The sequence below is a fragment of the Schistocerca nitens genome, chromosome 3, assembly GCF_023898315.1.
Source record: "Schistocerca nitens isolate TAMUIC-IGC-003100 chromosome 3, iqSchNite1.1, whole genome shotgun sequence".
NCBI lineage: Eukaryota > Metazoa > Arthropoda > Insecta > Orthoptera > Acrididae > Schistocerca > Schistocerca nitens.
The window spans coordinates 699,341,639-699,368,072 of record NC_064616.1 but is presented as its reverse complement, the minus strand read 5'-3'; the positions used below and the strand labels follow the sequence as shown (position 1 = coordinate 699,368,072).

Here is a 26,434-nt window from a genome sequence, read left to right as displayed (position 1 = left end):
TAAGTGAGTTCTAATGCAAGCAAACTCTTGGTGCTTGAATGTTGGATCCTCTTGTCACCAAGGTTGCTGAGCTGTTTTGTGTTTTAAGAGAAACCACATCAAAGATTTATACCACATACAGGAGAAGTGAGAAATCATCATCCCCCAAGTCACAAGGAGGACAGAAGTGTGTGCTGAGTGATCATGACAGGTGATAATTGAAGAGGATTGTGGCGAAAAATAGAGGACGACAGCTGTAAAAGTCACTGGAGAACTGAATGTCGCACTTGTGAACCCTGTCAGCACCAAAACAACATGAAGGGCACTCCAGAAGCAGACAACTGCTAGGCAAGATGGAATTACAAAACTACACATCAGTGATGCAAACATTTGTAACAGGAAAATTTGTTACGAAGCAATGAAGGCTGGACTATGGCACACTGGAAGAAAGTCATATGATCAGACGAGTCTTGTTTAACACTGTTTCCAACTTCTGGCCTAGTTTACTTCTGAAAAGTGAAGCATGGCGGGGGCGAGGGGATGATTTGTGCAGCCATATTGTGGTATTCCATGCACCCCACATTTCCCTCATGCGGACAAGAAAAAAAAAAAAATCCCTGATTTCACAATTAAAAATACACTTTTTCTCAAATGAAAATAAATTTTTGTTCGTATTAAGTGACAATACACTTTCCCTTGTAGCTGTAAAACTTATCAATCCTTTGAATGGAAAATGTTTTATACACTGGCATAGAACTTCCCTTCACTTTAGGAAATGAAACCTAGCATTTTGAAAAGATCTTTGACGTGCGGCAACAAGTAAATTGCACATTTTCGCATTATGAAGGTATAAATACGAATTTCACCAAATACAGCGCGATAGCTTCTGAAGCACTGGATCAAGATAGTGCTGTGTGATACGCTTTTGTCAACCAATCATAGCTCATGTCACATGATCTCGGCAGACAATGACAGCAGATGTTCAGAGCATAGGGCATGTGATAAAGTCAGCCAATAGCAACATCACTGTTAAGTAGCACGAACACATTAATAGTAAAAATTAAAAGTTTAAATTAATATACCCACAGTATAACTACAAGAAAAGCTAAGCTTTCACATATAATATTAGCCTTTTTTAGCACATGTTAGTCTTTTAAGATATATCAAACACAAATGTCTCAACAAAATTTTAAATAATAGCATAAGCAGCTGGCCTTCTGCAACCAAAATTCTTCTAAGTAGCTGGTCCCCAAAGTGTTGAGTTTCAGATGAGAGTAAACCACTGCTTGACTGAAGAAATTTGTCGCACATTATAATCACACAAAACATAATTCTCATATAAAAGGAAGTTTACTTTGAAAGTAATGCTGTTCAAACCATCATTCACAATATTTTTATATTTTTCCCCACGATCTGTTAGAAATGTAAACAGTTGTGATGTCAAGCAGTTTGTTGTCATGAAGTATTGCACTGTCATTGTCCTGAAGTCTTTGACACATTCTGCTGTTGGTAGATGCTCGTGTGTGCATTGTTTTATTGTTATAAATAGTGCACTTCATTTGCAACTAGGTTTTATTTTTTTGTTATTCTCTTGTTTGTCTTTTACTGCTGCAGTGTTGTTCTGCAGTAGTGGGTTAAAGTCAAATTATTTGTTAAGAGTATCACTTCTTACCAGTCAAAATTACAAAAATTTAACTGAAAACTAGAGCAATTCTAAAAAATTTCTGGGTTTCTCCTGGATGAAAAGTTCCCGTATTGTCCCTGGTTGTCCCAGGGCATATACACCCTGTGCGACCATTTTGCCTGATCAGGACCATCCCATGCTACGTTTGTTCCCCAGTGGTGATGATGTGTTCCAAGGTAACAGGGTCCCTCTTCACAGAGCTTGTATTATCCATGACTGGTTGTGTGAGAACCAGGATGAACTGTCACATCTCTTCTTGCCACCACAGTCACCAATATACTATGGAAAGAAAGGTACATGATCACTACTCAACTCCATCATCGTCATCTGCACATGCCACTATTTTGTAGGAAGAATGGTATAAAATTCACTTTAAAACCATACAGAACCTGTATTTATCCATTCCGAGATGAGTGGAGACTGTTTTGAACACCAACAGTTTTCATAAGCCGTATTACACACGGTAATGTGTTTCTGGTGTTTTCATGTTTTTGTCCACCCCATGTACATTTAAACCTGTATTCCAGTACAGTTCAGCAGTGCACTGTGTCTCTGACAGTGAATGTGACAATGCAGTTTGTACACTCTGTTTAGTTTGTCAATATGCCTTGAACAGTAATCCTCAGCTTAAGACTACGTGAACAGTCAATTATTGCATGAGGGGTTGTCAGCACGGCAACACAAAAAACATTGATGTTCTGATTTGCAGTTGTCACCCACGGTCAACATCAGTTGTCAACCTGATGATTGCTACCTGAAAATTATGGCCCCATACACGTTTTGAGCAGAATGCCAAATAACTGTGTACTTCCTTTTTGGAGACAACTGTGATGGCAGTGTCAACCCAGACAGCAGTGACCATCCACTCACAATCAATCAAATCTTTAGACTTACATTATGAATGACAGTACAAACCCTCAGCTAAGTGGAGTGCAATGAAAGTGTGCAAAGGAACACCCGGTATGGGACCTAGATAAGTGGCAGCAGGTTCTCTTGACTCATGAGTGCAGGATTTGTATCATGTACGAACAATGCGAAGCCTCTCATTGCTGCTAATGGTCTTGCAAATAAAGGGAAATGATCCTTCAACATACTGTCCAGCCCTACGGTCAAAATTTCTGCCAGAGGTTCATTTTTCAAGAAGATAATGTGCAAGTACACTGTGTCCACCTCATGGACACCTTCATCTAGGATACAGAAACCAAACGAATGGAATAATCTGCAGTATCACTGAGATGAACCAGATTGATCACGCTTGAGATCAGCTGAAACTTGCAGTGTATTGTTGCAGAAATCCCCCTCACACACTGAACAGTTTCAGGAGGACCATTGTAGACGAGTGGGACAGACAGCAATGTCTCAACTACTTTGTGTACAGCAAGCCAAGAAAGATCCCAGCAAGTGACAACTCACAAAATGGAACAACATGGTACTGAATGTTACCCAGCCGAACCACAGATTTTGAGTCCACAGAAGTGCACTTTTTAATGGACTGCCATTTTATGTTTTTATTTAAGAATGAAGATTTAATTTATTTTATTTTATAGGGCTTATTTCTTCATTCCCTGTACCTCCTGAATTTAAACTCACACACATTTGCAGATATGCACGCTGAGTAAAAATTCTTTTTGGGTATTTTATGTTGCAGAAGTCATATACCATGGGAAGCTTTTGGTCATATGCATGGAAAGTGTTTTAAGGTTAACTTTATGTGATAAATACTCTATTGAAGACATGTCCTTGTTTAGATAGAATACGGTCTGAACAATCATTTGGGCATTCTGGACAATAGATGTGTTTCTCTTTAATTCATTACAACTTGTGGGAATGTCATCATTAAGAACACCAGTACACTAGTATATGGGATTTATAAGTAAATATAACCTTGCTCGAGGTTAACATACAAACCTGATCAAAGAGAATTTAAACTGCAGTGTAACTGCCCTCTCTCTAATGTTGAAATTACCAGTGTTTCTGGGTACTTGACACTGTGATCTCATTAATAAAAATGTGTTATGTCTAATGATTTTTTGGGCACTGTAAAGAAACTGTTGACCAGTATGCACAAAACCACAAAAGTTGAGATAGTACACCAGAAAACTGTAATGCCAATATTTACCAGTGATACCATGCATCACAGTCATCACAGCCGATCATTGGACTGCCATCATCTTGACCACCACATGCAGGGCATATCCATACTTTGTTGCCATCATTATCCTGGAACACAGCACTATTATATGATGTTCATCCACATGAAATAGAAAAATAGTACATTATTATCACTCAGCTAGTCTTCAGCAGCAAAATTTCAATCCTGTAATGGCAATATGAAGAAAATATTATTTATCAGTACATGCTGTTTTGTACAGCTCATAAGACCTACAAACCATGGCCATATGTAAATTAAAGCTAGAGAGTTTGTTCTTCATTCCCTCCACAGCAGCATCCACAGTATATGTATTTTTATTATGCAATGATCAAAATAAAATAATTTACTTAATTTGTCAGTGGAAAAACATTAGCTCTCAAATCCTGAAACAAAATATTACATGAGTGAACCATGAAAAATACTCAGAGAGCCCACTATGAAGGAAAATCTCATCTGTTCTCACTTGAGATAACGTTTCTAGTCATGCAGATATAAATATAATCTTTCAAGAGACTGCAGAATAAACTATGTGCTTATTAGTTCACATCTGTATAGTTTTAAGCACAACCGGGGGTAGTATTAGTATTAATTGAAGAAATCAACACTCCTGTGTTACTTATTTTATAATGTACAGGAACACAGTACTAATCTTACAACATAAGCTTACTAACACAGAAACGCAGGTGCTGTAACATTTAGTAGCAACATAAGCAATAACAGATACACACATTTTATTCACACACAATGAACAACAAATTCACTTGCATTTTTCTTTTTATTTTGCTCAGTAGCAACAAGTTGAATTTAAACTTACTCCCACCTCCCCTCCCTCCCTGAACAAAAAGCCAAGTTTTAAATATAGTTCCAATTCCCTCCTGCCACTGCTGTTCTTGCTGTTGCCTGTGGCAGTGGTAATGTTGCTTATAGGAAATAATGTCACTACTCCTATTCACAAGTTCTCACACAATCAGGCTTAGTATTTAGCACAAGCTAGGGTACAGGAATCTAGAGTTCATAATACATCAGCCAAAGAACAGACTATGCAAACAGTAAGAGAACTATTCTATAGTATACATGCATATCTGAAAGCTTTCCAAGTGCCATATGCTTCACAGAATATAGCTACAATGACAGACTGTCCCTGAGACCCAAAATGCTATAAAGTTGACTGGGAGCATTCCAAGTTTTTATGTATGGACAAAAATATCTACCTCAATAGTCTGTGTGTTCTGTAGTTACATGGTGTGCCACAATAAGAGTAGACATTCTGTAAGTGTGTGTTTTAATTAAAAAATTAAAAAATACAGCTTTCGGTTTCATTTTACATGTTAGCTGTTTAATGCTAATTTCACACTACAACAGGTGATAATGGCGCCACAGTGTTCCATAAAAATGTAACTTCATATCATTTTACAATGAAACATTTAACGCCTTAAAGAGTACTATTATGTCAACAATAGCACAATATACAGTGTATGATTTACATGGCAAGCTCTCTGCCAAAAACAAATAACCAAAAGTTATTCCCAATGGGACAATCTACTAACTCTTGACGTTTCTATCCATACTCTGTTGGGTGTAAATTTGTGAGACATGTGAATAGCAGACACTAAACAAGCATTTTGGGCGTTTTGGTTGTATTACATTACTGAAAATACACCACAGCACCAAAATGGTATGAGTTTCAATTCCTTTGGCGGAAAAATTGTGCACTTCAAAATATTCTTTGACATGCACCTCTTTCCAAGCTAAACTGTTATTCAATCTTACATTCATACACGTTAATAGTATCTGAGATACTGAATCATTAGAGGATTAAGGGTGGTTTATTTACACACATTTGAAAAAGAACTTCACTCTGATGAAAAGTTAAACATCAGCAATGCACCGCTGGAAACTGTGTGTGTGTTAAACAAGGTCAGACTCTTTAAACACAAGCATGTACTTCAGAACAGATAACAATTAATTTATGTAGGTGTCCACACTGCTGTTCAGATTAAGTTGACAATACAGCGATGTTGTGTGAGCATGGGCAGTGGACGAAATGAACTGTCTGGAAACATTTAGTATAAAAAATGTTGAGGTAGTTAAACTGAACACAGTATCTAGAATGCCATAAAAATATTCAGTATATCACTTACTAAATCTGAAGGGTATTTTAAAATTCTTAATAAGGATGCTGTCCATTCAATAGGTGAGCACTTCCTTCACCACGGCACAAGTACTAACCTCATATAAAGGTGAACTCTGTTACCTCTTCTTTATATTACTTCTGGAATCCACAGGTAATTTAATACTTCAACATTTATCTCAAGTATGTCACAAAGATAATTATGCCATGAATTCTCATTCATCAGGGTTGATATGTTGCAGTATGGAGGCCACATTCACCTAAAGTACACTAATTGTATCTATGTTGAACTGCCACTCTGTGGCTCAATAGGATTTTTAGCTTAAGAACATATAAAAGAGGGACCATACCATCAGACAGTTAGTGTACTTCGAACATTTCCAGTCATAAATTATTACTTTTCTGGGATAAGTTTTACACTTGGATATGGATTGTTCATTGCACAAAAATTTTCTGCAAAGATATTATCTGGCGTCCAACCTCATGCACAGAACTATTAAAAATGTAGGTATACTAACAACAGCCTTATAATACATTTCCTCTCTTAAGTAATTTGTTGTGAAGAACCAGCCACCAATGGAAAATAAAAGCAGAAAGCATAAACAAAACACTACCGGAAAATGAGAGCCTCCACTACCCACAACTTAACCTTCCTCTTGCATCAAAAGAAGATACACAGCCTTAAAAATATTTGATTACGTGCCTTGAGAATTAAAGGTATTAGCAGACAATGTAAACACTTTTAAAACCAAATTGTAAAACACCAATATGTAGCTATAATCTCTGTGAGAAAATGTCCAATATTTGAAACTTCTGACAAATTATAAACTGTAGTGAGTTGTCGCAAATACGATCCATGAAATGTGCAAATAATGGACAATATATCCTATTGATATCTTTAGCAGCTTGAGAGTGCTCCATCGCAAAGATCAAGATTTAACACCGTAGTAATCCCATTAAGATACTAACCTAAGAATCATTTGAGAACCAACTGGTTGTTATTTGATGAATAAGAAGATCTTGTTTAATCAGTAATAACTCTTTAAGTGTGTGCAAAGTGCTGTCCTGCATAAATAGGCTTGATTCTGTGACCCACAAAAAACACAAAACCAAACTATTATGAGACAAGTCAATTTGATGTTGCAACAAAAATCCCTAAAACACACACACACACACACACACACACACACACACACACACACACTTTTACTTGCTCTCCAAAAATTTCACATGCAATAACATGGCTTACAAATGATATCAAAATATGAAACATTTCCTTAAAAAAGGAGGGTGCATAGTGCTAAACACAAATTTTAGGTAATACATAAATTAAATGCAGCTTTCTATTCATTCAAAAAGGCTTGGTGATCCAGTCACTCTATATCACACTGAATTTGCCTAACGAACAGCCCAGAAAAGATCTCTGACACCATGTAGCACTTCAGAACTTGTAGTAGACTCTAAACATCTCCACATTCAATAAAGAGCTATACAGGTCTTCCAGTCTGCAAATGGAACACAACCATGAGAAGTGCACCCTATGGGATCATATTGCTGGAACAGAATGCAACTGGCCATGTTAACATTCATCCTTCACAGAGAAATACACAGATTCACTCAGTTCTTAAGAAGGTGAAAATAGCTCCAACCCATTTGAACGACCTGGGACAAGACACTGGGACAGAAGACACTGGGACAGAAGACACGATGGCCCGGAAAGATCGTTTTTATAGAATCTTCTGTATTGTCCCAACTCCAGCCACTTGTTCTGCCATTGACTTACCACTATCAACAACAATGAGGAAATTGTAGGCAAGGACACAGCAAACTGAACCATAGAGTATCCTTTTGGAGGCCATCTAGCTGCATTATCTACTAACACCACTGCCTAGCAAAATGACACCTGCTTCCCTTGTGTTCATAAGTATACATAAGCATTGTGGACATTTATGGTAGCTCCTTAATTACTTTAATGAACTATTTATGACTAACTAAAACATTTATTAAAAGAAAATAGTAGTTGTGTGCAACAGACACACTGGAGTATTCTGTCAACTATTTGTGCTTCTAAATCACCAAGGATGCAGCCATGTTACAAGCTATTCAAAATCAGTATGTAGATCCACTCTGAAATACTTTGTTGTTCATAAGTAACTGGCAATTATCTGCTCCATTAGGAATTACGCATCATTGTTCAAGCCAGAACTCAGTGTGACTAACCAAGCCTTAAATGTCTTTTCCACATTAAGAAACTGTCAATAAATGCAAAAATGAGCTCAATAGTTTCTGCTTGAAGGCTGGAAATGAGGCCTTGTTTTATAGGTCCCAGGTGCTAACCTATCATAACACTCTCAGAATATAGCGTATATCAGTAAATAATACTCGCAGAATGTATTATATATCAGTACCTTCAAATATTATGGTCAAACCAACCCACAGAAGTAAATGAACTCATTGTAACACTGTACGAGGCAGGGGCAGCCTGTTCTGAATATCCCTACATCCTGAAATTTTTTTGGCATTCAGTGTTCTAGTTTTAAGGCATCTGTAGCACAATTAAGGTCCTGAACCCTCTCTAACAAAATAATATCCTTTGGACACAACTAAGGGAAATCACGAATTACACGAAAACAATGGACAGGCATGTAAGATGTATGCTAAATAAGAAAAACTGAAACCTGTTCCTATCACCACTAAAATTGCTGTTTATGCTGGTGGTGGTGCTGCTGACTTCCAAAGAGTCAACTGCTACAAATGAATTATTGTTGGACAACTGCAGGATGAATAGATAATGATGAACGTTAATGGAATATAGAGACCACATCACCAGACACAGTAGTTGTGATTATAATCCTATTATTTGCCATCATAAACTTGAAATCTGATAGGTGCTCTCCTGATAGTCTCTATTCAAACTTTCAAAATTCCATCTTTCTGTCACTGGCTACAACACAACATTTATCATTCCACTAAGAAGTAATCATTTACTTCCATTATGGACCATGTTGTTAGGACTATGTAATTAAAATGAACATATATTAAATATTATTATATATTATACATATTTTATTTTTTAATTACACATTTTTGCCCTTAAGACCGCATTTGAACTTCAATGTTGCACGATTATTAAATTATTTTCTTGTTTCTTCCTTTTCCCCTTTCTCTTGCCAAAATCTCTTAATTCTTTGACTGGGTTCCTGTTTCCTTCGTTCTATCCATATTTTCCTTGTTTTCTTCCTTTCTTTTACTTTATATTTCATGCTCATAATTTTGTCTCTGTATTTGTCTCTTTCTTTTATCATTTCCCCATTGATTGCCTGTTTTAGGGTGTCTTCTATTTCTTGAAGCCAATTGGTTTTCTTGATTGACCCATTTACTGCTTCAAAAATCATCTTTCTGTGTATGTTGTTCATTCTACGAGGGGCATCCAATACGTAAAGCAACATACTTTTTTTCTGAAAACAGGTTGGTTTTATTCAGGATTCCAATACACCAAATTATTCCCCACTCTTTTGGCTTCAAAACCCCGTTTTTCAACATAATCTCCATTCAATGTGACAGTCTTTTGCCACATTACTGGGAGGACCTGTATGCTAATCGATGTCGGAGCCAACATCTTGATGCATCAGTAACCTCCCCATCACCCACATACTGCCTTCCTGCAGAATGGGCCAAACAGATGGAAGTCAGAAGATGCAAGATCCCCGCTGTAGAGTGGATGAGGAAAAATGGTCCAATAAATTTTTATGGGCTCCTTTCAGGTACGCACACTTGTGTGAGATGGTGTAAAGCTCCTATGGGACCAAACTGCTGAGGTCATCAGTCCCTAGGCTTACACACTACTTAATCTAACTTAAACTAACTTACGCTAAGGACAACACACACACCCATGCCCGAGGCAGGACTCAAACGTCCGATGGGGGGCGCCATGCGAACCATGGCGAGGCGCCTCAAGATTGCGCGGCTACCCCGTGCGGCAGACTAGTGTGGGGCCTTGCATTGTTATGGAGAACAAGAAAGTCATTTGCATTTTTGCGGTGATGAACACGCTGAAGTTGTTTCAACTTCCTGAAGGTAGCACTGCAGGATCACAGCTATGTGTGGCCAACCAGCACACAGGAGATTAGACAGATTTGCACAACCCTGTTGTAATGACAGACACCTCACCCCATGTCTCTCCATGTTTTTTTCTTTTTCTTTTTTTTTTTTCACTGCCAGCTGTCCGTAGACATTCTGCAAATGCCTATCAATACCTGCGATTCTCTGGTTTCTCACCAAAAGAAACTCAATGACAGCTCTCTGGTTGGGACGCACCTCCATTACAGATGCCATTTTGAAGGCTATGTATAACACCACCACTTGCTTGAAATTTCATGAAACCACCACTTGCTTGAAATTTCATGAAACCATAGGGGCTGAAGTGGGAATATTACATTATGTCCCACAACAAGTTCCACATGTGTTGCATTACTTACTGAAAATGCCTCATGTATGGGTCGGTAGAATTTTAGTCAGTATTTTCTGATTATGCCTTTTATTCCTGTTTCTGTGATGTCTGATGCTCCAATTATGGTTGTTTCTGATGCGTACAGCGCTTCTGGTATTACAACTGTATTGAAGTGGCTGAGGTTGGCCTATCTTGAAATGTTTCTTTTATTGTAGTGCATCCACGTGAGTTTGTATGCTTTCTGTAGTTTATCTGTTTGTTCTATGTTGGATGCATTGTTTGTATATACAGTAATTTTCTGACCTGTTCTAAGCCAGTACTAGCCACAATCCCAGGTATTTACACTTCAGGCATTACTCACAGAATTTGTAGTTTAAAAAGCACTATGGATGCAGTGAGTATTAAACTTGTTCCCACCACATTTACTATGTGGTCGATGCAAGCTGTGATGATAATCAAATAAACAGCAAATTTGCCAATCTGTCATTTAGCACAGAAAGGTTTGTGAAATACAAATATTCTGATTATTAATTTTTAGGACAGCATGTAAAGACAGCAGCATTGCCACGAACTGCTCACTGCGAAGATAATAATTCTACAAATAACACCTGTAAGCTCTATAAAATAAATTCATGAAAAATGGAACAGCAATTGTTAGGAGATAAAAATACTTCATAAATTAACAAAAATATTCTATAGTAAGGACCTGCTCTTTAAGCATAATATGCATTGCACTAGCTTATGAGATGGGAGGCGAAAGAGTCCTGGAGCAGATCAACATCCTGGATTAACAACAACTGGTCTGGTATACTGGCCAGCCTGTGAAAATTTTTTAGGCAGTTTTCCATGCCTGTTTAGGCAAATTTTTCATTACAGCAACATACAGAAGGAAGTGTATACAACTAACAGACATTGGGACACACAATTTTTCTTGCTTACGTTAACTGATGACTGTGGTGATAGGAAGGGTGTCTGCTCACAAAGTATAACAACAACAACAATAATATTAATATTAATAATGATAATAAAACACACCCCAAAGGAATTATACAAATGAGATAGAAATCAGTAGTTGTGATACACGTGTACAGAAAAACAAATGATTACCATTTCAGAAAAAATTGGATGATTTATTCAAGAGAAAGAGCTTCCTTCACAAACTGAGCAAGTCAGTACTGTGTTCATCCGCCTCTGGCCCTTATGCAAGCAGTTATTCAGCTTGGCACTAATTGACAGAGTTATATTGTGCCAAGTTTTGTCCAATTGGCATGTTAGACCATCAAAATACAGAGCTAGTTGGAGGCCCTACCCACAGTGCTCCAAACATTATCAATTGGGGAGAGGTTTGGCAGCCTTGCTGGCCAAAGTAAGATTTAGTAAGCATGAAGACAAGCAGTAGGAACTCTCCCCATGTGCATGCAAGAATTATCTTGCTGAAATGTAAGTCCACAATGGCTTGCTGTGAAGGGCACCGAAACGGGGTGTAGAAGATCAACAATCTACCGCTGTGCTGTACGAGTGCCGTGGATGACATTTAAAGGGGTCCTCCTACAAAATTAAATGGCACCCCAGACCATCACTCCTGGGTATCAGGTCATATGGCTGGCTACACTAAGTATGTAACCCATTGCTGAAAGGAGCATCTCCAGACACATCTTCAGCCTGGAAGCTCACTGAATGGGGTAGAATTGTTTTCAGTGATGAATCCCTCTTTGAACTGAGCCCAAATCAGCAGTGAAGACATTTCTGGAGACATCCCGAACAGTGTTGGGCTACCAACATAATTGTCCCCTCCATATGGCCTAACAAGCAAAAGTGGTGGTCTGGACCCTTTTGGTTGTCATCCATTGCACCCTTTCAGCACAGCAGTATGTTGATGGTATTCTATACCCCCTTTTGTTGTCCTTCACAGCAAGCCATCTGTGGGTACTTTTCACCAACATAATGCCCACCTACATATGGCAAGAGTTTCTACAGCTTGTCTTCATGTTTGCCAAACCTTATTTTGGCCAGCAAGGTCATCAGATTTCTCCTCAATTCACGATGTTTGGATTATTATGGGTAGGTACCTCCAACCAGCTCGGGGTTTTGATGATCTAATGCACCAACTGGGCAGAATTTGATACAATATCCCTCAGGAGGATGTCCAACAACTCTATCAATCCAGTGCAAGCTGAATACCTTCTTGCATAAGGGGCAGAGATAGGCAAACATGTTACTTACTCAATATGTGAAGGTCTGTCTCTTAAATACATCATCAAATTTTTCTGAAACTGTTATTTTTTTGGTTGTACACGTACATCGCATCTACCAATTTCCATCTCATTCAGCTAATTTCTTCAGGGTGCATAATCCCCCTCCACCCCCCCCCCCCAAGAGTTTAATTGCCATGTCATAAAATAGGCATCTTTCCATAAATGAGACAAAATCTACTTGGAAAAAACATCCTCTGGTGTTCATATGAAATACAACACCTTTTATGAGAAAGGCTGACATTTAGTTACCACATCAGGATATAAACTGTGATATGCTGCACAAACTGCATGTTGCAGAAGCCTGTATTTCTTCTTAATTAAAATGCTTAGTCGTTTGCAATTTTTTTTACCAGAGACAACAGCCACATTACACACAGATGATGAGCTTAAAGTACAGAGGGCAGGAGTGATGGGGAACTTTAATGTGGATTTCTCAACGAAGAAATCATGTATGAGTTTACACTCATGAAAAGCAGTTTAAGATCATAAAGCAACACTATGTTAGAGCAGGAAGACAATAACACTTCACTGTAATAATGGACCATTCAATAACTCAGCCGCACAAGAAAAGCAATTTTTTTTATCATTGGTCACAGCTACTTTAGATGCAAACAGCTGAAAGACAGAGGTAGTTTCAAACATCCAATACCTCTTTGAGCAACTGAGATCTACGTGTAGATTGGTTAAAGATAGGCCATCTTCCCTTGGAGTTGTCAAATTGTAATGACTGCAAATGTGTTTAACAGCTCTCTTGTTATCACTCACACTTATGTATTTGGAAGTTTTATATCAGAAAAATACAAGAAGTTATCATTTTAGAAACTGCAGTCCAGAGAGGCGTGAATTGAGGAAATACATCAGGAACATTTCATTACAGCCTTTACTTCATTGCTGAAGCAATGTTCCAGATATTTAGTGTGTATTTTTTCCCCTTCAAAGACTATATGGCTGATTTCTGTATATAATTATACTCTTCATCATGACTCTGCACACAAATTCAACATACTCCTTACAGGAAACATGACTAATGTTGCTGACTGCCAAAAATTACACTTAATCCCATTAAAGGTAGGAATTTGATGTCTACTATCAGTCTGACATAAAATTTGTACAAATGTTCACCATATCACACATTCCACTAACAATTTGCAAGATGACTGCTTGATGTTTTAAAATGAGTTTTAATAACCCAAATATATACTGAGTACGCACTAATAGATATAAGTTGAAGTAATTTGTCTCATGTGTTCTAGCTTTTGAGACACTAACACAGAAATAATACTCTTGTATTGCAAATAGGGGAAAATCCTGCACTATCATCAACATTAGCAGTGCGTGTGGGCTTCTCGGGAAAAGTGAATACTCAAGACAACTTAACACACCTCCTCATCTGATACTAGTTTCTTTGGCTGTTTATTCAATGTAATGAAGGTGGTGGTGGTGGTGGTGGTGGTGGTGGTGGTGGTGGTGGTGGTGAAGAAGAAGAAGAAGAAGAAGAAGAAGAAGAAGAAGAAGTAGAAGAAGATGATGATGATTTTTTCTGAATCTTCAATAACTTGGTCTTTGGTGTTCTAGCATGAAACAATAACAAGGATCATCAAAACTTGGGACTATCATCCTATAGGAGCTTAAGAGCCTAAGCCTAACACTGGCACATCACTGTCCGAGGCATTAGTGCCACCTTTCAAATTCAGAACCATTATTTCTCTTTCAAACAGTTCCTCAGTTGTTCTCACATGGGTTGAGTGAACCACCTTCTGGTCCTTCTACTGCATTTTGTTCCTTGAGAGTACCAGGACAAAGATGGAAAAGTTACAAAACTTTTGCTAATAATATACATAAAAAACTAGGCAAGTTGGCTACTGTATTACTAGTTGACATTTACACATTACATCAGGAGAGTGTGAAGAGGTCACAGAATTTAAAATCTAATGCTATGTTCATCTCACCGTTCCTTAAAATTTAGGCCAGGCCCTCATATACCTTCATTCACATATTGTATTCCACAAATCCAATCATGAAGCAGAGCCTTCAGGGATATGATGCTAGAAATGTTGTGAACTTGCAGAGCCTCCTCCTAGACAAGTTATCCTGCCTCATTAAAGTAGTACCTGAATGATCTTTTCCCAAATCCATACAATATTGCTCTTATGTGAACAGGATCAACAGTTCACACAAACAGACAACAGTTCTTCTGAAGAGAACATTCCCTGTTCTTTGGGAAGACTGGCCTGAAAACAGGCCAGATCTAAACCACGTAGAACACCTGTGGGCCAGACTACAATATGCAGTCTTAAAAGAGTCTCATCCATTCAGCAGAGACCAGCTTACTTCATGTGTCCAAAAGGAATGGCACTCTGTCACACTTGAAGAGAGAACAGTACTCGCAGAGAGTTTTGGCAGACAAGTTGAAGGTCTTCATAATCAGGGAGACCATACTATATACTGAAAGGGTGAACAGATCACTGTCCAAATTATTCATTGAAATGTATTTCTGTAAAGAAAAAAAAGTGTGTAGTAAAAAATACTCTTAAAAAATTTGAGAGAGAGACTTTCCATTCATTCTGTACATCTTGCAGAGTACATCTGCTGAATGGTTACCACAGCATTCAGAGATCCACAGCATACGTGAAAAAACATTATTTGGATCAAACCTCAAACTCCACAGTCTTCCAGATTTTATATAGATTGACATTGAAGATAGTAAGTTTAGCTGTTCATTTAATAAGCCTAATTACTCTTGAAAATATTATCTCTATTTACAAAAATGCAATTTAAATTCAAGTGCTAAAATTACCAAGTGTTTCAGAAAACACTAAGATGATACAGCATTATGCTGAAAATCTTTAGGACTGATAAAATACATTCATGTAGGTCCTTAAAAGGAACACTGTTGTCATGCAATACAAATATTTACTGTATCTTGGTTGCTGATTGCAGTGTAGACAGACATTCAACTTTATATGATGACCTACTCCTGAATGAAGCTAGGACACTGGGCTAAAGCAAGTACACAGTGTGCAATACATAGCCGCAAAGGGAAAAAAAAAACTTCTACTTCCATTTTAAAAAAAGGGTGAAAAGGAAGGAAAGAAAGAGTATCCATGTTTTTGTGCTGTCACAATCTCTGGCACTCAGTTTACTTGAGGCAGAGAGTACAACAGTTTTCAAGAACACACTGAAAAGTATCAAATATAAACTAGTCTCCCCAGTAGGTGTAGGTAGAGTTAATTGCAGCAAACAAATATCAGCTGAGCCTGAAAGCAAACTCATACGTACAACAGAATGTGGACTTTCATTAACAATCGACCAGATTAACACATTATCAGCCACAGAGCCCTCCAAAGACAACCAAAGTCAAAGGTACAGAAATACCCCAATCATTCAACAGTAGTAGTATTAGATGATTTTAATGTTCTTAGTACAGAAGGGAAAAACTTTATAACACTACAACAGTCTGCTACAGTTCAAGTGGAAGTTGCCTCCAACATTTTAAAGGGAATCTTTAAAAAAAGATGGGTGTGATCTGAAATCATGTTGGGTAAATTTTGAAAACATACAATTAACGCAAAGAGAGAAATAATTACACTGCCTCCATCACGTCTAGTGTAAACACGTGTTGAAGAAGAAGAAGAAGAAGAAGAAGGAAGAAAGATGCATCATAAAGGGAATTTTCAAATGAGATGGAAATTGGTAGATATGACGTACATGTACAGGCAAACAAATGAGTACAATTTCAGAAAAAAATCGGATGATTTATTCAAGATAAATCAATAATGCATCATTAGTTAGAATTCAGACCATGCAGTTATTTCAGAGCTAAAAATGAATTTTAATAGCATCCTCATGCCTATGACTACAAAGTGTGTGTGTGTGTGTGTGGGGGGGGGGGGGGGGGGGCGGCTGTGTAGAACATGATGTATTTGAATTGTATCCTTATTTCTTAGGCACATGTTCACCCAAACACTAAAAAGTGTATGACCTATCTATTAATCATGACCTATCTTTCTTAAGTTGTGCTATTTTCTTTTATCTTTTTGTCAAAATATACTGGGAAAAAAGCATCACGAGCGAAGTATGGGAAGTATCCTAATGAGATGGATAGCCGTAGACGGGATGTGCATGTACAAACAAAGAAATGATTACAGTTTCAGAAAAAATGGAATAATTTATTCAAGACAAAGAGCTTCACAAACTGAGCAGGTCAGTAACGAGTTAGTCCAGCTCTGGTCTTCACGCAAACAGTTATTCGGTTTGGCATTGACTGATGAAGTTGTTGGATGTCTTCCTGAGGGATATTGTGCCAGATTCAGTCTAATTGGCACATTAGATTGTCTAAAACACTAGATGGTTGGAGAGAACTGCCCGTCCTGCTCCAAATGTTCTCAAATGAGGAGAAATCCAGTGACCTTGCTAGCCAAGGAAGAGTTTGGCAAGCATGAAGACAAGCAGTAGAAACTCTTCGTGTGTGCGGGTGGCCGTATCTTGCTGAAGTGTAAGCTCAGGTTGGCTTGGCATTCAGAGCAACAAAACGAGGTGTAGAATACCTTCGACACACCACTGTGCTGTAACGGAGCCACGGTTGACAACCATTGGATCCTGCTACGAAATGTCACCCCAGACCATCACTTTTGATTGTTTGGCAGTATGTTAGGTGACAGTAACGTCTGTATCCCACCGCTGTCTGGTGTGTCTCCTGACATGTCTTTGGTCAATGAGATTCCAGGCCAGTGTAGAACTGTCTTCAGTGATGAGCCCACAATGAACTGAGCCTCGATGATTGGCAAAGGCATGACTGGAGATGCCTTGGACAGTGGTGGGCTACCAACCCAACTGTCGCTCACCAAATGGGCTGACACTCAGGATTGATGGCCTAGCAGGACCTATTTTGTTGTCATCTGTCATTCCATTTCAGCACAGTGGTTTGTTGACAATATTCTGTGCTTTGTTTTGTTGCCTTCATGGTGAGCCATTTCAGCAAGTTAATGCCCGCCTGCACATGGCGAGGGTTTCTGCTGCTTTTTTTTTTTTTTTCATGCTTACCAAACTATACCTTGGGCAGCAAGATCGCCGAATCTCTCCCAAACTGGGAATGTTTGGAGCATTGTAGGCAGTGCCCTCCATTCAGCTCACGATTTTGATGATCTAATGTGCCAATTGGACACAATTTGGCACAATATCTCTCAGGAGGACAACTCTGTCAATTAGTGCCAAGCCAAATAACTGCTTGCATAAGGGCCAGAGGTGGACCAACACACTACTGACTTGCCCAGTTTGTGAAGCTCTTTCTCTTGAATAACTCATCCAATTTTTTCTGAAATTGTACTCATTTGTTTACCTGTACATGTACATCGTATCTACCAATTTCCATCTCATTTGGAAATTCCCTTCATGATGCATCTCCCTTCCTTCTTCTTCTTTAAGCGTGCTTACACTAGACGTAATTGTTTCTCTCTTTGCATTAATTGTATGTTTTTAAAATTTACCCAACATGATTTCAGATCACACCCAGCTTTTTTTAAAGATTCCCTATAAAATGTTTAAAGCAACTTCCACATGAACTGTAGCAGACTGTTGTAGTGTTATGAAGTTTTCCCTTCAGTGCTAAGAACATTAAAATCATCTAATACTACTACTGTTGAATGATTTGGGTATTTGTGTACTTTTGACTTTGGAGGACTCTGTGGCTGATAATGTGTTAATCTGGTTGATTGTTAATGAAAGTCCACATTCTGTTGTATGTATGAGTTTGCTTTCAGGCTCAGCTGATATTTGTTTGCTACAATTAACTCTACCTACATCTACTGGGGAGACTAGTTTATATTTGATACTTTTCAGTGTTCTTGAAAACTGTTGTACTCTCTGCCTCAAGTAAACTGACTGCCAGAGATTATAACAGCACAAAAACATGGGATACTCTTTCTTTCCTTTTCACCTTTTTTTTTAAAAATGGAAGTAGAAGTTTTTTTTCCCTTTGCGGCTATGTATTGCACACTATGTACTTGCTTTAGCTCAGTGTCCTAGCTTCATTCAGGAGTAGGTCATCATATAAAGTTGAATGTCTGTCTACACTGTGATCAGCAACCAAGATACAGTAAATATTTGTATTGCATGACAACAGTATCCTTTTAAGGACCTACATGAATGTATTTTATCAGTCCTTAAGATTTTCAGTAAAATGCTGTATCATCATAGTGTTTTTCTGAAACACTTGGTAATTTTAGCACTTGAATTTAAATTGCATTTTTGTAAATAGAGAAAAATATTTGCAAGAGTAATTAGGCTTATTAAATGAACAGCTGAACTTACTATCTTCAATGTCGAATCAAAGTATAAAAAAATTTTCAGAAACAACTTGAAAATTTGTTTCCCAAAATAAAAACATAGCATTCCTCGAATATGCCAGTTCCAAACTCATTATATCCTATGGATGTAAAACTGTTCAACAATATTCTTCAGATCATGAGAAAAATAAGTTGCAATAATTAAACATTCTATGAAGAAATTATTATAAGAGGGATTTTTAAAGTTAAGTTAGTGATTTTTAAAATAATTTACAAAAATAGGAACACACTAAGTTTATTAAATAAAACTCAAGGTACTGGTGAGCGTCATCATCATTATGATCAGCAGCAACAGCGGTGATAACAGAAACAATACTAGCAATGATAACATAAAGAGTTAAGGAATCCAACAGTACAAGAACTTTTGATTCTCTCTGTAGACACAACACAAGTAGTGGCCCTATAAAATGAGTTACAGTAACAGTTCTATTAACAGCTTGAAATTATATTTTCATTTTATAGTCACAAATAAAAACACACCAGTATTAGAAAATCCACAAAAGTTGGTCTTTCTAGCATTTCATGTCCTGTTCCTACATGGATTGTGTGGAAACAGATAAACATCTACACATCCCAAAAGTCGTAACACATGCCACACTTGATGAAAGTTTCATACAGTCATTATTATGACTCACTGGGGTGTTTTCGTTTACTTAGCATTTGTATTTTTCCAATAGCTTTATCATTTCTTTACTGACAACAAATAGTTCTCTTCAATCAATATGTTTAACATTTACAACATTTCTTTAGAGGGTTCTGGCAGCAATTTCACTCAAGTTTAAATTGTTACAGCAAAACGTCTCTCAATTATATAAAATTAACTTCTTTAAAAATTTTGTTTTAATCCACTTTAGATACAGTGAGAAACATGGCAAGGTCTCCCAGGTTCTCTCTCTTACCTAATCAGAATACCTATGCATCATTTAACATCCTCATCAATAAGAAATATTATGGTGCTCCGAAAGTCTGAACTTGACACGGTTTTACACCCTCTTTGAACAGTGATCTCTCAACAAACAGGATGGAACTGTACAGGTTTGAAACACACAGATGAATCATATCACACATTTGGCAGATGGTGAATGAATCAATCAATACAGGAATACAAAGCATTTCACTTGATAAGCAGGTGAAGAGCATCCATTACATAACAAGTGTGCCATTATTAAATTCCTGCCCATGTAAATAATATTATGAGCAAATGTATCAACGCAATGCAGTGAGATATTATTTGTCAATTAAAAAATAAAAATCACATTCAACAACAAACGGACAACAGGTTGCTGCAATGTAGTCTGCTGTTGTAAATTATCTTAAATTTGTCCGCCATTTTGAGATGCTGTTGGAGCACATTGGAAAATCTAACGTTATTTTCTGAATGCTCGAAAACATGCTCTTTCCAAACGTGATTAGTTTGAACTCAGTTATGCAACACAGATTTTCTAATAAAAAATTGAATGTGATGTATTTTTTCAATTTTTATGAAACTCAAGTTTTAACTGCTTTTGTAGAAATTTGGAAAGCAGTACATGAATGATATCTTATACCGGAAGAATCACCGAGCGAGGTGGTGCAGTGGTTAGCACACAGGACTGGCATTCGAATGGATGGTTCAAATAGCTCTGAGCACTATGGGACTTAACATCTGAGGTCATCAGTCCCCCAGAACTCAGAACTGCTTAAACTTAACTAATCTAAGGACATCACACACATCCATGCCCGAGGCAGGATTCGAACTCACGACTGTAGCAGTCGCGCGGTTCCAGACTGAAGCGTCTAGAACTGCTCGGCCACACTGGCCGGCCATTCAGGAGGATGACGGTTCGATCCCGCGTCCAGCCATCCTGATTTTGGTTTTCCGTGATTTCCCTAAATCGATGAAGGTAGGTAAATGCTGGGATGGTTTCTTTGAAAGGGCACGGCCGACTTCCCCATCCTTCCCTAATCCGATGAGACCAATGACCTCGCAGTTTGGTCTCCTCTCCCAAATCAACCAACCCTGGAAGAATCTTATGTTGCTAAGTTTGTGTGTCCAAAGTTTCATGTTTATCACACCTTTAATCAACGAGATATAAAAAGCCAAAGTTAAAGCTCCAACTTTTATCCAAATTATTTAGCATTGTTAGCCAGCATTGGATAGTCAAATATACTTTGTTTGCGGTTCAAACCATGGTATTTCTAATGAGCCCAACTGTGAGAGTATTACAGAACACAGTTTTTTGCAAAATCCGGTCGAAAATACTGCATTTCTTACCTTTTTACAAAATCTTCAATTTTGGACTTAATTTACTCTGCATGTAGGTGGTGCATAAATGAAAATTTATACTTGAGAACCTTTTGTTGGGTTTCTACAAGGCACGTTTCACGTTCGTCATACCTTTAGTCCCTGAGATATAAGAGGATAAGCTTTTTTCTGGGCTTTGTCTAAAATTTTCTGACTGAATATGGCTCGTAAAATTCTTTTCATTCTTAAGAGAATGCATAATGCTGTACAAGATGTCGAAATTTCATTTCTTTCAACAAACTATTGACCGCGATATAACAGCTCAAAATCACCAGAAATTCACGCTCGCTCTGTGCAAAGTCGCGCATGATAAACAAGTGATTATATTTTGTCCATTATTGGTTCGATTAATCTTAACCTTTACTAATGTTCATTGGGGATGTGTGTGATTGTACACATAAAATTTCATAAAAATCCGTAATGGTCAAGCAGGAAAATGTAACAAAATTAGGCGATTTCATATGGAATGACCCAACAAGAATAGTATGTGGTGTCCGCCACACGACCTCTTGCATCTCTTTTAAAACAGTTGGGCATATTGACAAGAAACCCACAGTACATGTATTTCCTTATGAAACTGGTGTCGACAAATAGTCACAAATCTAGAACAACAACACTTATAATAAATATAATACCACTATCAATAATTCAGTTTTAGTTTGGCATGCAGGAGTGAATAACAATAATGGAAATTCTTGAATGGAAAAATATCTAATATAAAGGTAAGGCAATCACTTACCTATTGAGTACTGGTACGTCAAGGACAGGAATGCATAATAGAAAATAGTGAACCCCAGCTTTCGAGCTCTTGCCTCTTTTCTACTAAGAGTACGCGCATTCTCTCACACAACCGCACAGACACCAAAACGTACATGTCCGCCATAGTGGCCACACTGATAACTGCGTATTGAATATTGGAAGCAGTTGCCAGGGTAGATGGAGATGTAGAGGGGGTAGGGAAGGCCTCAATGGGTAAGGAGGGGCAGCAGGGTAGTATGAGGGAGGAGTGGGTGGTGGGAGAGGAGGAAAGGAGAGGAAGGTGGTAGTGAAGAAGGAAACAGGAAGAGGAGAGAGTAAGGGAGAAGAGTAGAAAATGGGGGATGAAGGCAGGATACGGGGAGAGGGAAGGAGTGGGGTGTTCGACAGGGAGGGGGCGGGAGGGGGGAGGGGGGAGAGGGAGAGAGGGGGGAGAGGGAGAGAGGGGGTGAGAGGGAGAGAGGGGGTGAGAGGGTGAGAGGGAGAGAGGGGGGAGAGGGAGAGAGGGGGGGAGAGGGAGAGAGGGGGGAGAGGGAGAGAGGGGGGAGAGGGAGAGAGGGGGAGAGGGAGAGAGGGGGGAGAGGGAGAGAGGGGGGAGAGGGGGAGAGGGAGAGAGGGAGAGAGGGGGGTGAGAGGGAGAGAGGGGGTGAGAGGGAGAGAGGGGGTGAGAGGGAGAGAGGGGGTGAGAGGGAGAGAGGGGGTGAGAGGGAGAGAGGGGGTGAGAGGGAGAGAGGGGGTGAGAGGGAGAGAGGGGGTGAGAGGGGGTGAGAGGGAGAGAGGGGGTGAGAGGGAGAGAGGGGGTGAGAGGGAGAGAGGGGGTGAGAGGGAGAGAGGGGGTGAGAGGGAAAGGGGGGAGAGAGGGGGGAGAGGGGGGAGGGGGGAGAGAGGGGGGAGAGAGGGGGGGAGAGAGGGGGGAGAGAGGGGGGGAGAGAGGGGGGAGAGAGAGGGGGAGAGAGAGGGGGGGAGAGAGAGGGGGGGAGAGAGAGGGGGGAGAGAGAGGGGGGAGAGAGGGGGGGAGAGAGGGGGGAGAGAGGGGGAGAGAGGGGGGAGAGAGGGGGAGAGAGGGGGGGAGAGGGGGGGAGAGGGGGAGAGAGGGGGGATGGCCCAAGGAAGGGTGCGTGCGACAGGGAAACGGGGAGAGAGGGGGTGCCACATGGAAGGGGAGGGGGAGAGTGGTGGGAGAAGGCAGTACACAATCTGGATGCGGAAGGGGCTGTGTGAACTGAAGAGATAAGGGAAAAGGTAAGGTGTGACGGTGGGAAACAAATTAGTGGTGGTTTTGGCCAGGAGGATTGCGAGAGTCAGGACAATTGCCAAAGATAATTAGTAAACAGTATGCTTCCTTACAGTTTGATCTTGTATATATGCTTAGTTCGGTTTTATTGCCTTCATCAGTACATGTGCTGTCGCAGTAAACCTCTATTTGTCAACTACTGCTGCTGTTCGTAGTTGTTTGATGCAATATCTTGTCAGTAATGTTTTAAAGTTGTGTGATGATTTTATGTTGCACGTATATTATAATACGCCTTTTAATATTCTGATTTTTTTTAGCAGTCGTAGAAATTGAAGTTTGACGTTGGTTGTTCACTCAAAGCTCTAGCTGTCAAACTTGAAATGCTACAGCTGTCAAAATAATAATAATAATCGTATAATATACACGCAACATCAAATCATCAGACAACTTTAAGATATTACTGATTAAAAAGAAATAATAATATTACACCCAACAACTACGGGCAGCAGCTATAGTTTACTTAAAGTTGACATACGACCGTTTTCAACGTCAGGACATGTACTGATGAAGGAAATGAATCCGAAACACACTTATATACAAAAATTAAATATCAAGCAGTCTGTTTCGTAATTATCTGCATTATGTCCTACTGTGACATAATATATGCTGCAGGTTCCATAATACAGAAACAACTGCCGAAGTTCTGAGAATCATGCTGCAAGAGAGAATCCAAACGCCCCGTGTAGTGAAGCAACTGTTGCAGTTATTAGTGCTGTGGTGCACAGCATGTTTGACAACTGAATGGTCCAGTTTGTGGTTGTCCACAGTTGGATGGTGGCTGTTCATGTGAGTGGATAGTTGGTTACTTGACATGCCTACACAGAATGCTATAGCCGATATATAGCTGCTATCATATATATATAATATGGCTGCTTTCACACCTGGCCCTGCCTAAGAATGTATGGACAGGTCTTGCAATTGGGTCGACCACAGGAGAATCACTCAGGGGGGTGCAGGATTGGAGCAGGGATGGACACAGATATTCCGTAGGTTGGATTGGTGACAGAACACTACTTTGGGTGATGTGGGTAGGATATTCCTCATCCAAGGACACGACAAGAGGTAGTCAAAGCTCTAGTGAAGGATGTGGTTGAGCTTTTTAAGGCAAGGGTGATATTAGCTGATTAGAGAAAGGCTGGTCAGTGGCCAGTTAACAGGGCTACTGGTATAAGAGAAGGAGATGACACTGATCTGCTTATGAATGAGCTGGATAGGATATTGTCTGTCAATAGAGGCTCTGGCAACGTTATTGGTATATCTTCACAACTCCTGTTTTCCAATGCAGATGCATTAACCACAGGTGGCAAGGCTATAAGGAAGAGATTTTTGACACGAACAGCTGTCAAAGTGGAGGTACTGTTGGTAGTTGGTGCACTTGATATGAACAAATGTATTTATGAAGCCATCTGAGAGGTGGTGATTAATATCTAGGAAGTTGGCTCGTCAAATTGAGAAGGACCAGATGAAACGGATTTAGTAGTAGGTGCTAAGTTTATGGAGAAAAGAGTGAAGGTCGCCCCTGTCCAGAGTCAGGATGATGAAAAAGTTATCAATGAATATCGACCAGACAGGGGGGTTTTTGGTGTTGACTGGGTAGCAGTATTCCTCCACATGGCCCATAAATAAGTTGACATAGGATGGTGCCATGCAAGTACCCATGGCAGTACCACAGATTTGGCCTTCGAAAATGAAATAATTGAGGGTGAGGATGTGGCTGGCTAGGAGGATCAGGAGAGAGGGATGTAGGCTTGGTATAAGGACAATGTTGGGAAAGGCAGAGTTCTACAGTCACAAGGCCAAGGGCATGAAGGGCAGGGATTTCAGAAAGGAAGGTTACAAGTGAGGAATTCCTGAAAGATAACCAGGAGATGACTGGGCCAAAGGAGAGGAGGATCACAGTTCGAGGAAAGTTGGAACTGTTTTAATCAAGGTTGTTTGTGGGGTTTTGGTTGGCTGTTGGTGGTGGGATGGGTGGCAAAGAAATGTTTCTATTGCAGAAAACGGGTAAACGAAATAAGGTCCTTTAAAGTAAAGTATGCCTGAATTTAGGTTTTGAGCTAAATGTGAGGTCTCTCGAAAGGCAAAGTTCTGCTTGGCAACAACGTTCCGGGACAGGTTTTTAGGAGGGGGGAATTGGATCGGAGTGGTAGCCTCTTTCTTGGCTATATATAATCCCATGTGAGCAAAGGACAAGAGTAGCTGGGACCACTTTCTGAGGTGGTGCTGGGAACGCTATTCCAACTGTTGAAGCAAAGGAGTATCTATTGTCATCATGTTATGCAGCCATTGAGTCATCTGGCAAAAGACCTGCCTCACACTACCCTGCTAGCACTCCTTGCCTCATGTGTCCTTGCCTACCCTCTCACCACCTCATTTACTTAGGAAACTGCTTACAGGAATCTATATTCAGTAATCAGTCTGCCCATTACTGCAGGCGTGTACATCTGGGTTTCTGTGTGGTCCTGTGCAAGAATGTGTCTTACTAGGAAAAGAGGAAGAGTTCGAAAGCTGGTGTTCACTATATTCTGTTATGTGTTTCTGGGTGCTGAACTTCAGTCCATTCTAGTTAAGCAGGTGTCTTTCTCTTATTTTACATATAGGAAGGAGTGAGGTATTCAGTTGTAAAAGTCTGACCACAAACCCAGAAATTTGAAGATACAGAAGATAAAAAAAAGTCAAACACAAACTGTAATCATATCTGTTTGAGAACTCCATAGAAAAATTTCTGAATTTATTCGACGGTAGTTTAGTAAGTACCTGTGTTTGATGACAGATGGCACTGCAAATGCAAATTCATGTTAGCATGGTGTTCCATTTATTTTGCACAACATAAAAACAAAAATGATATTCATATGTAAATCTGGATTGTGCAGCCATTTCAGCTGGTTTCCCATGAGCTATAATAAGTATTAGTGTCATTCATTGAATAACTACTTTTGGATGAAAAAAAAAATGAAAAAAAAAATAAAAGTGAAACTGAATGCTGTTTCTGATGACGCTTTGGTATCACCAACAACAGTTAGATACCGGTTCAACAATTTTAAAAAGTGCATGGACTTTCGTGTTGTAAGGATTCCCCAGGATGCAGGCAGATGTGGTTACCAA

At 39.3% G+C, this 26,434-nt stretch overlaps 1 protein-coding gene across 1 annotated transcript in view; it reads right to left on the bottom strand.

Moving 5' to 3' along the window:
* The window catches only part of LOC126248672 (transcription initiation factor TFIID subunit 3), a 324,519-nt gene that overhangs the window by 26,621 nt on the left and 271,464 nt on the right, over positions 1 to 26,434 (bottom strand). The window contains exon 10 of the mRNA XM_049949903.1: positions 3,783 to 3,883. Coding sequence (XP_049805860.1) covers positions 3,783 to 3,883 — 101 coding nt within the window. The remainder of the gene's footprint in view (positions 1 to 3,782; positions 3,884 to 26,434) is intronic.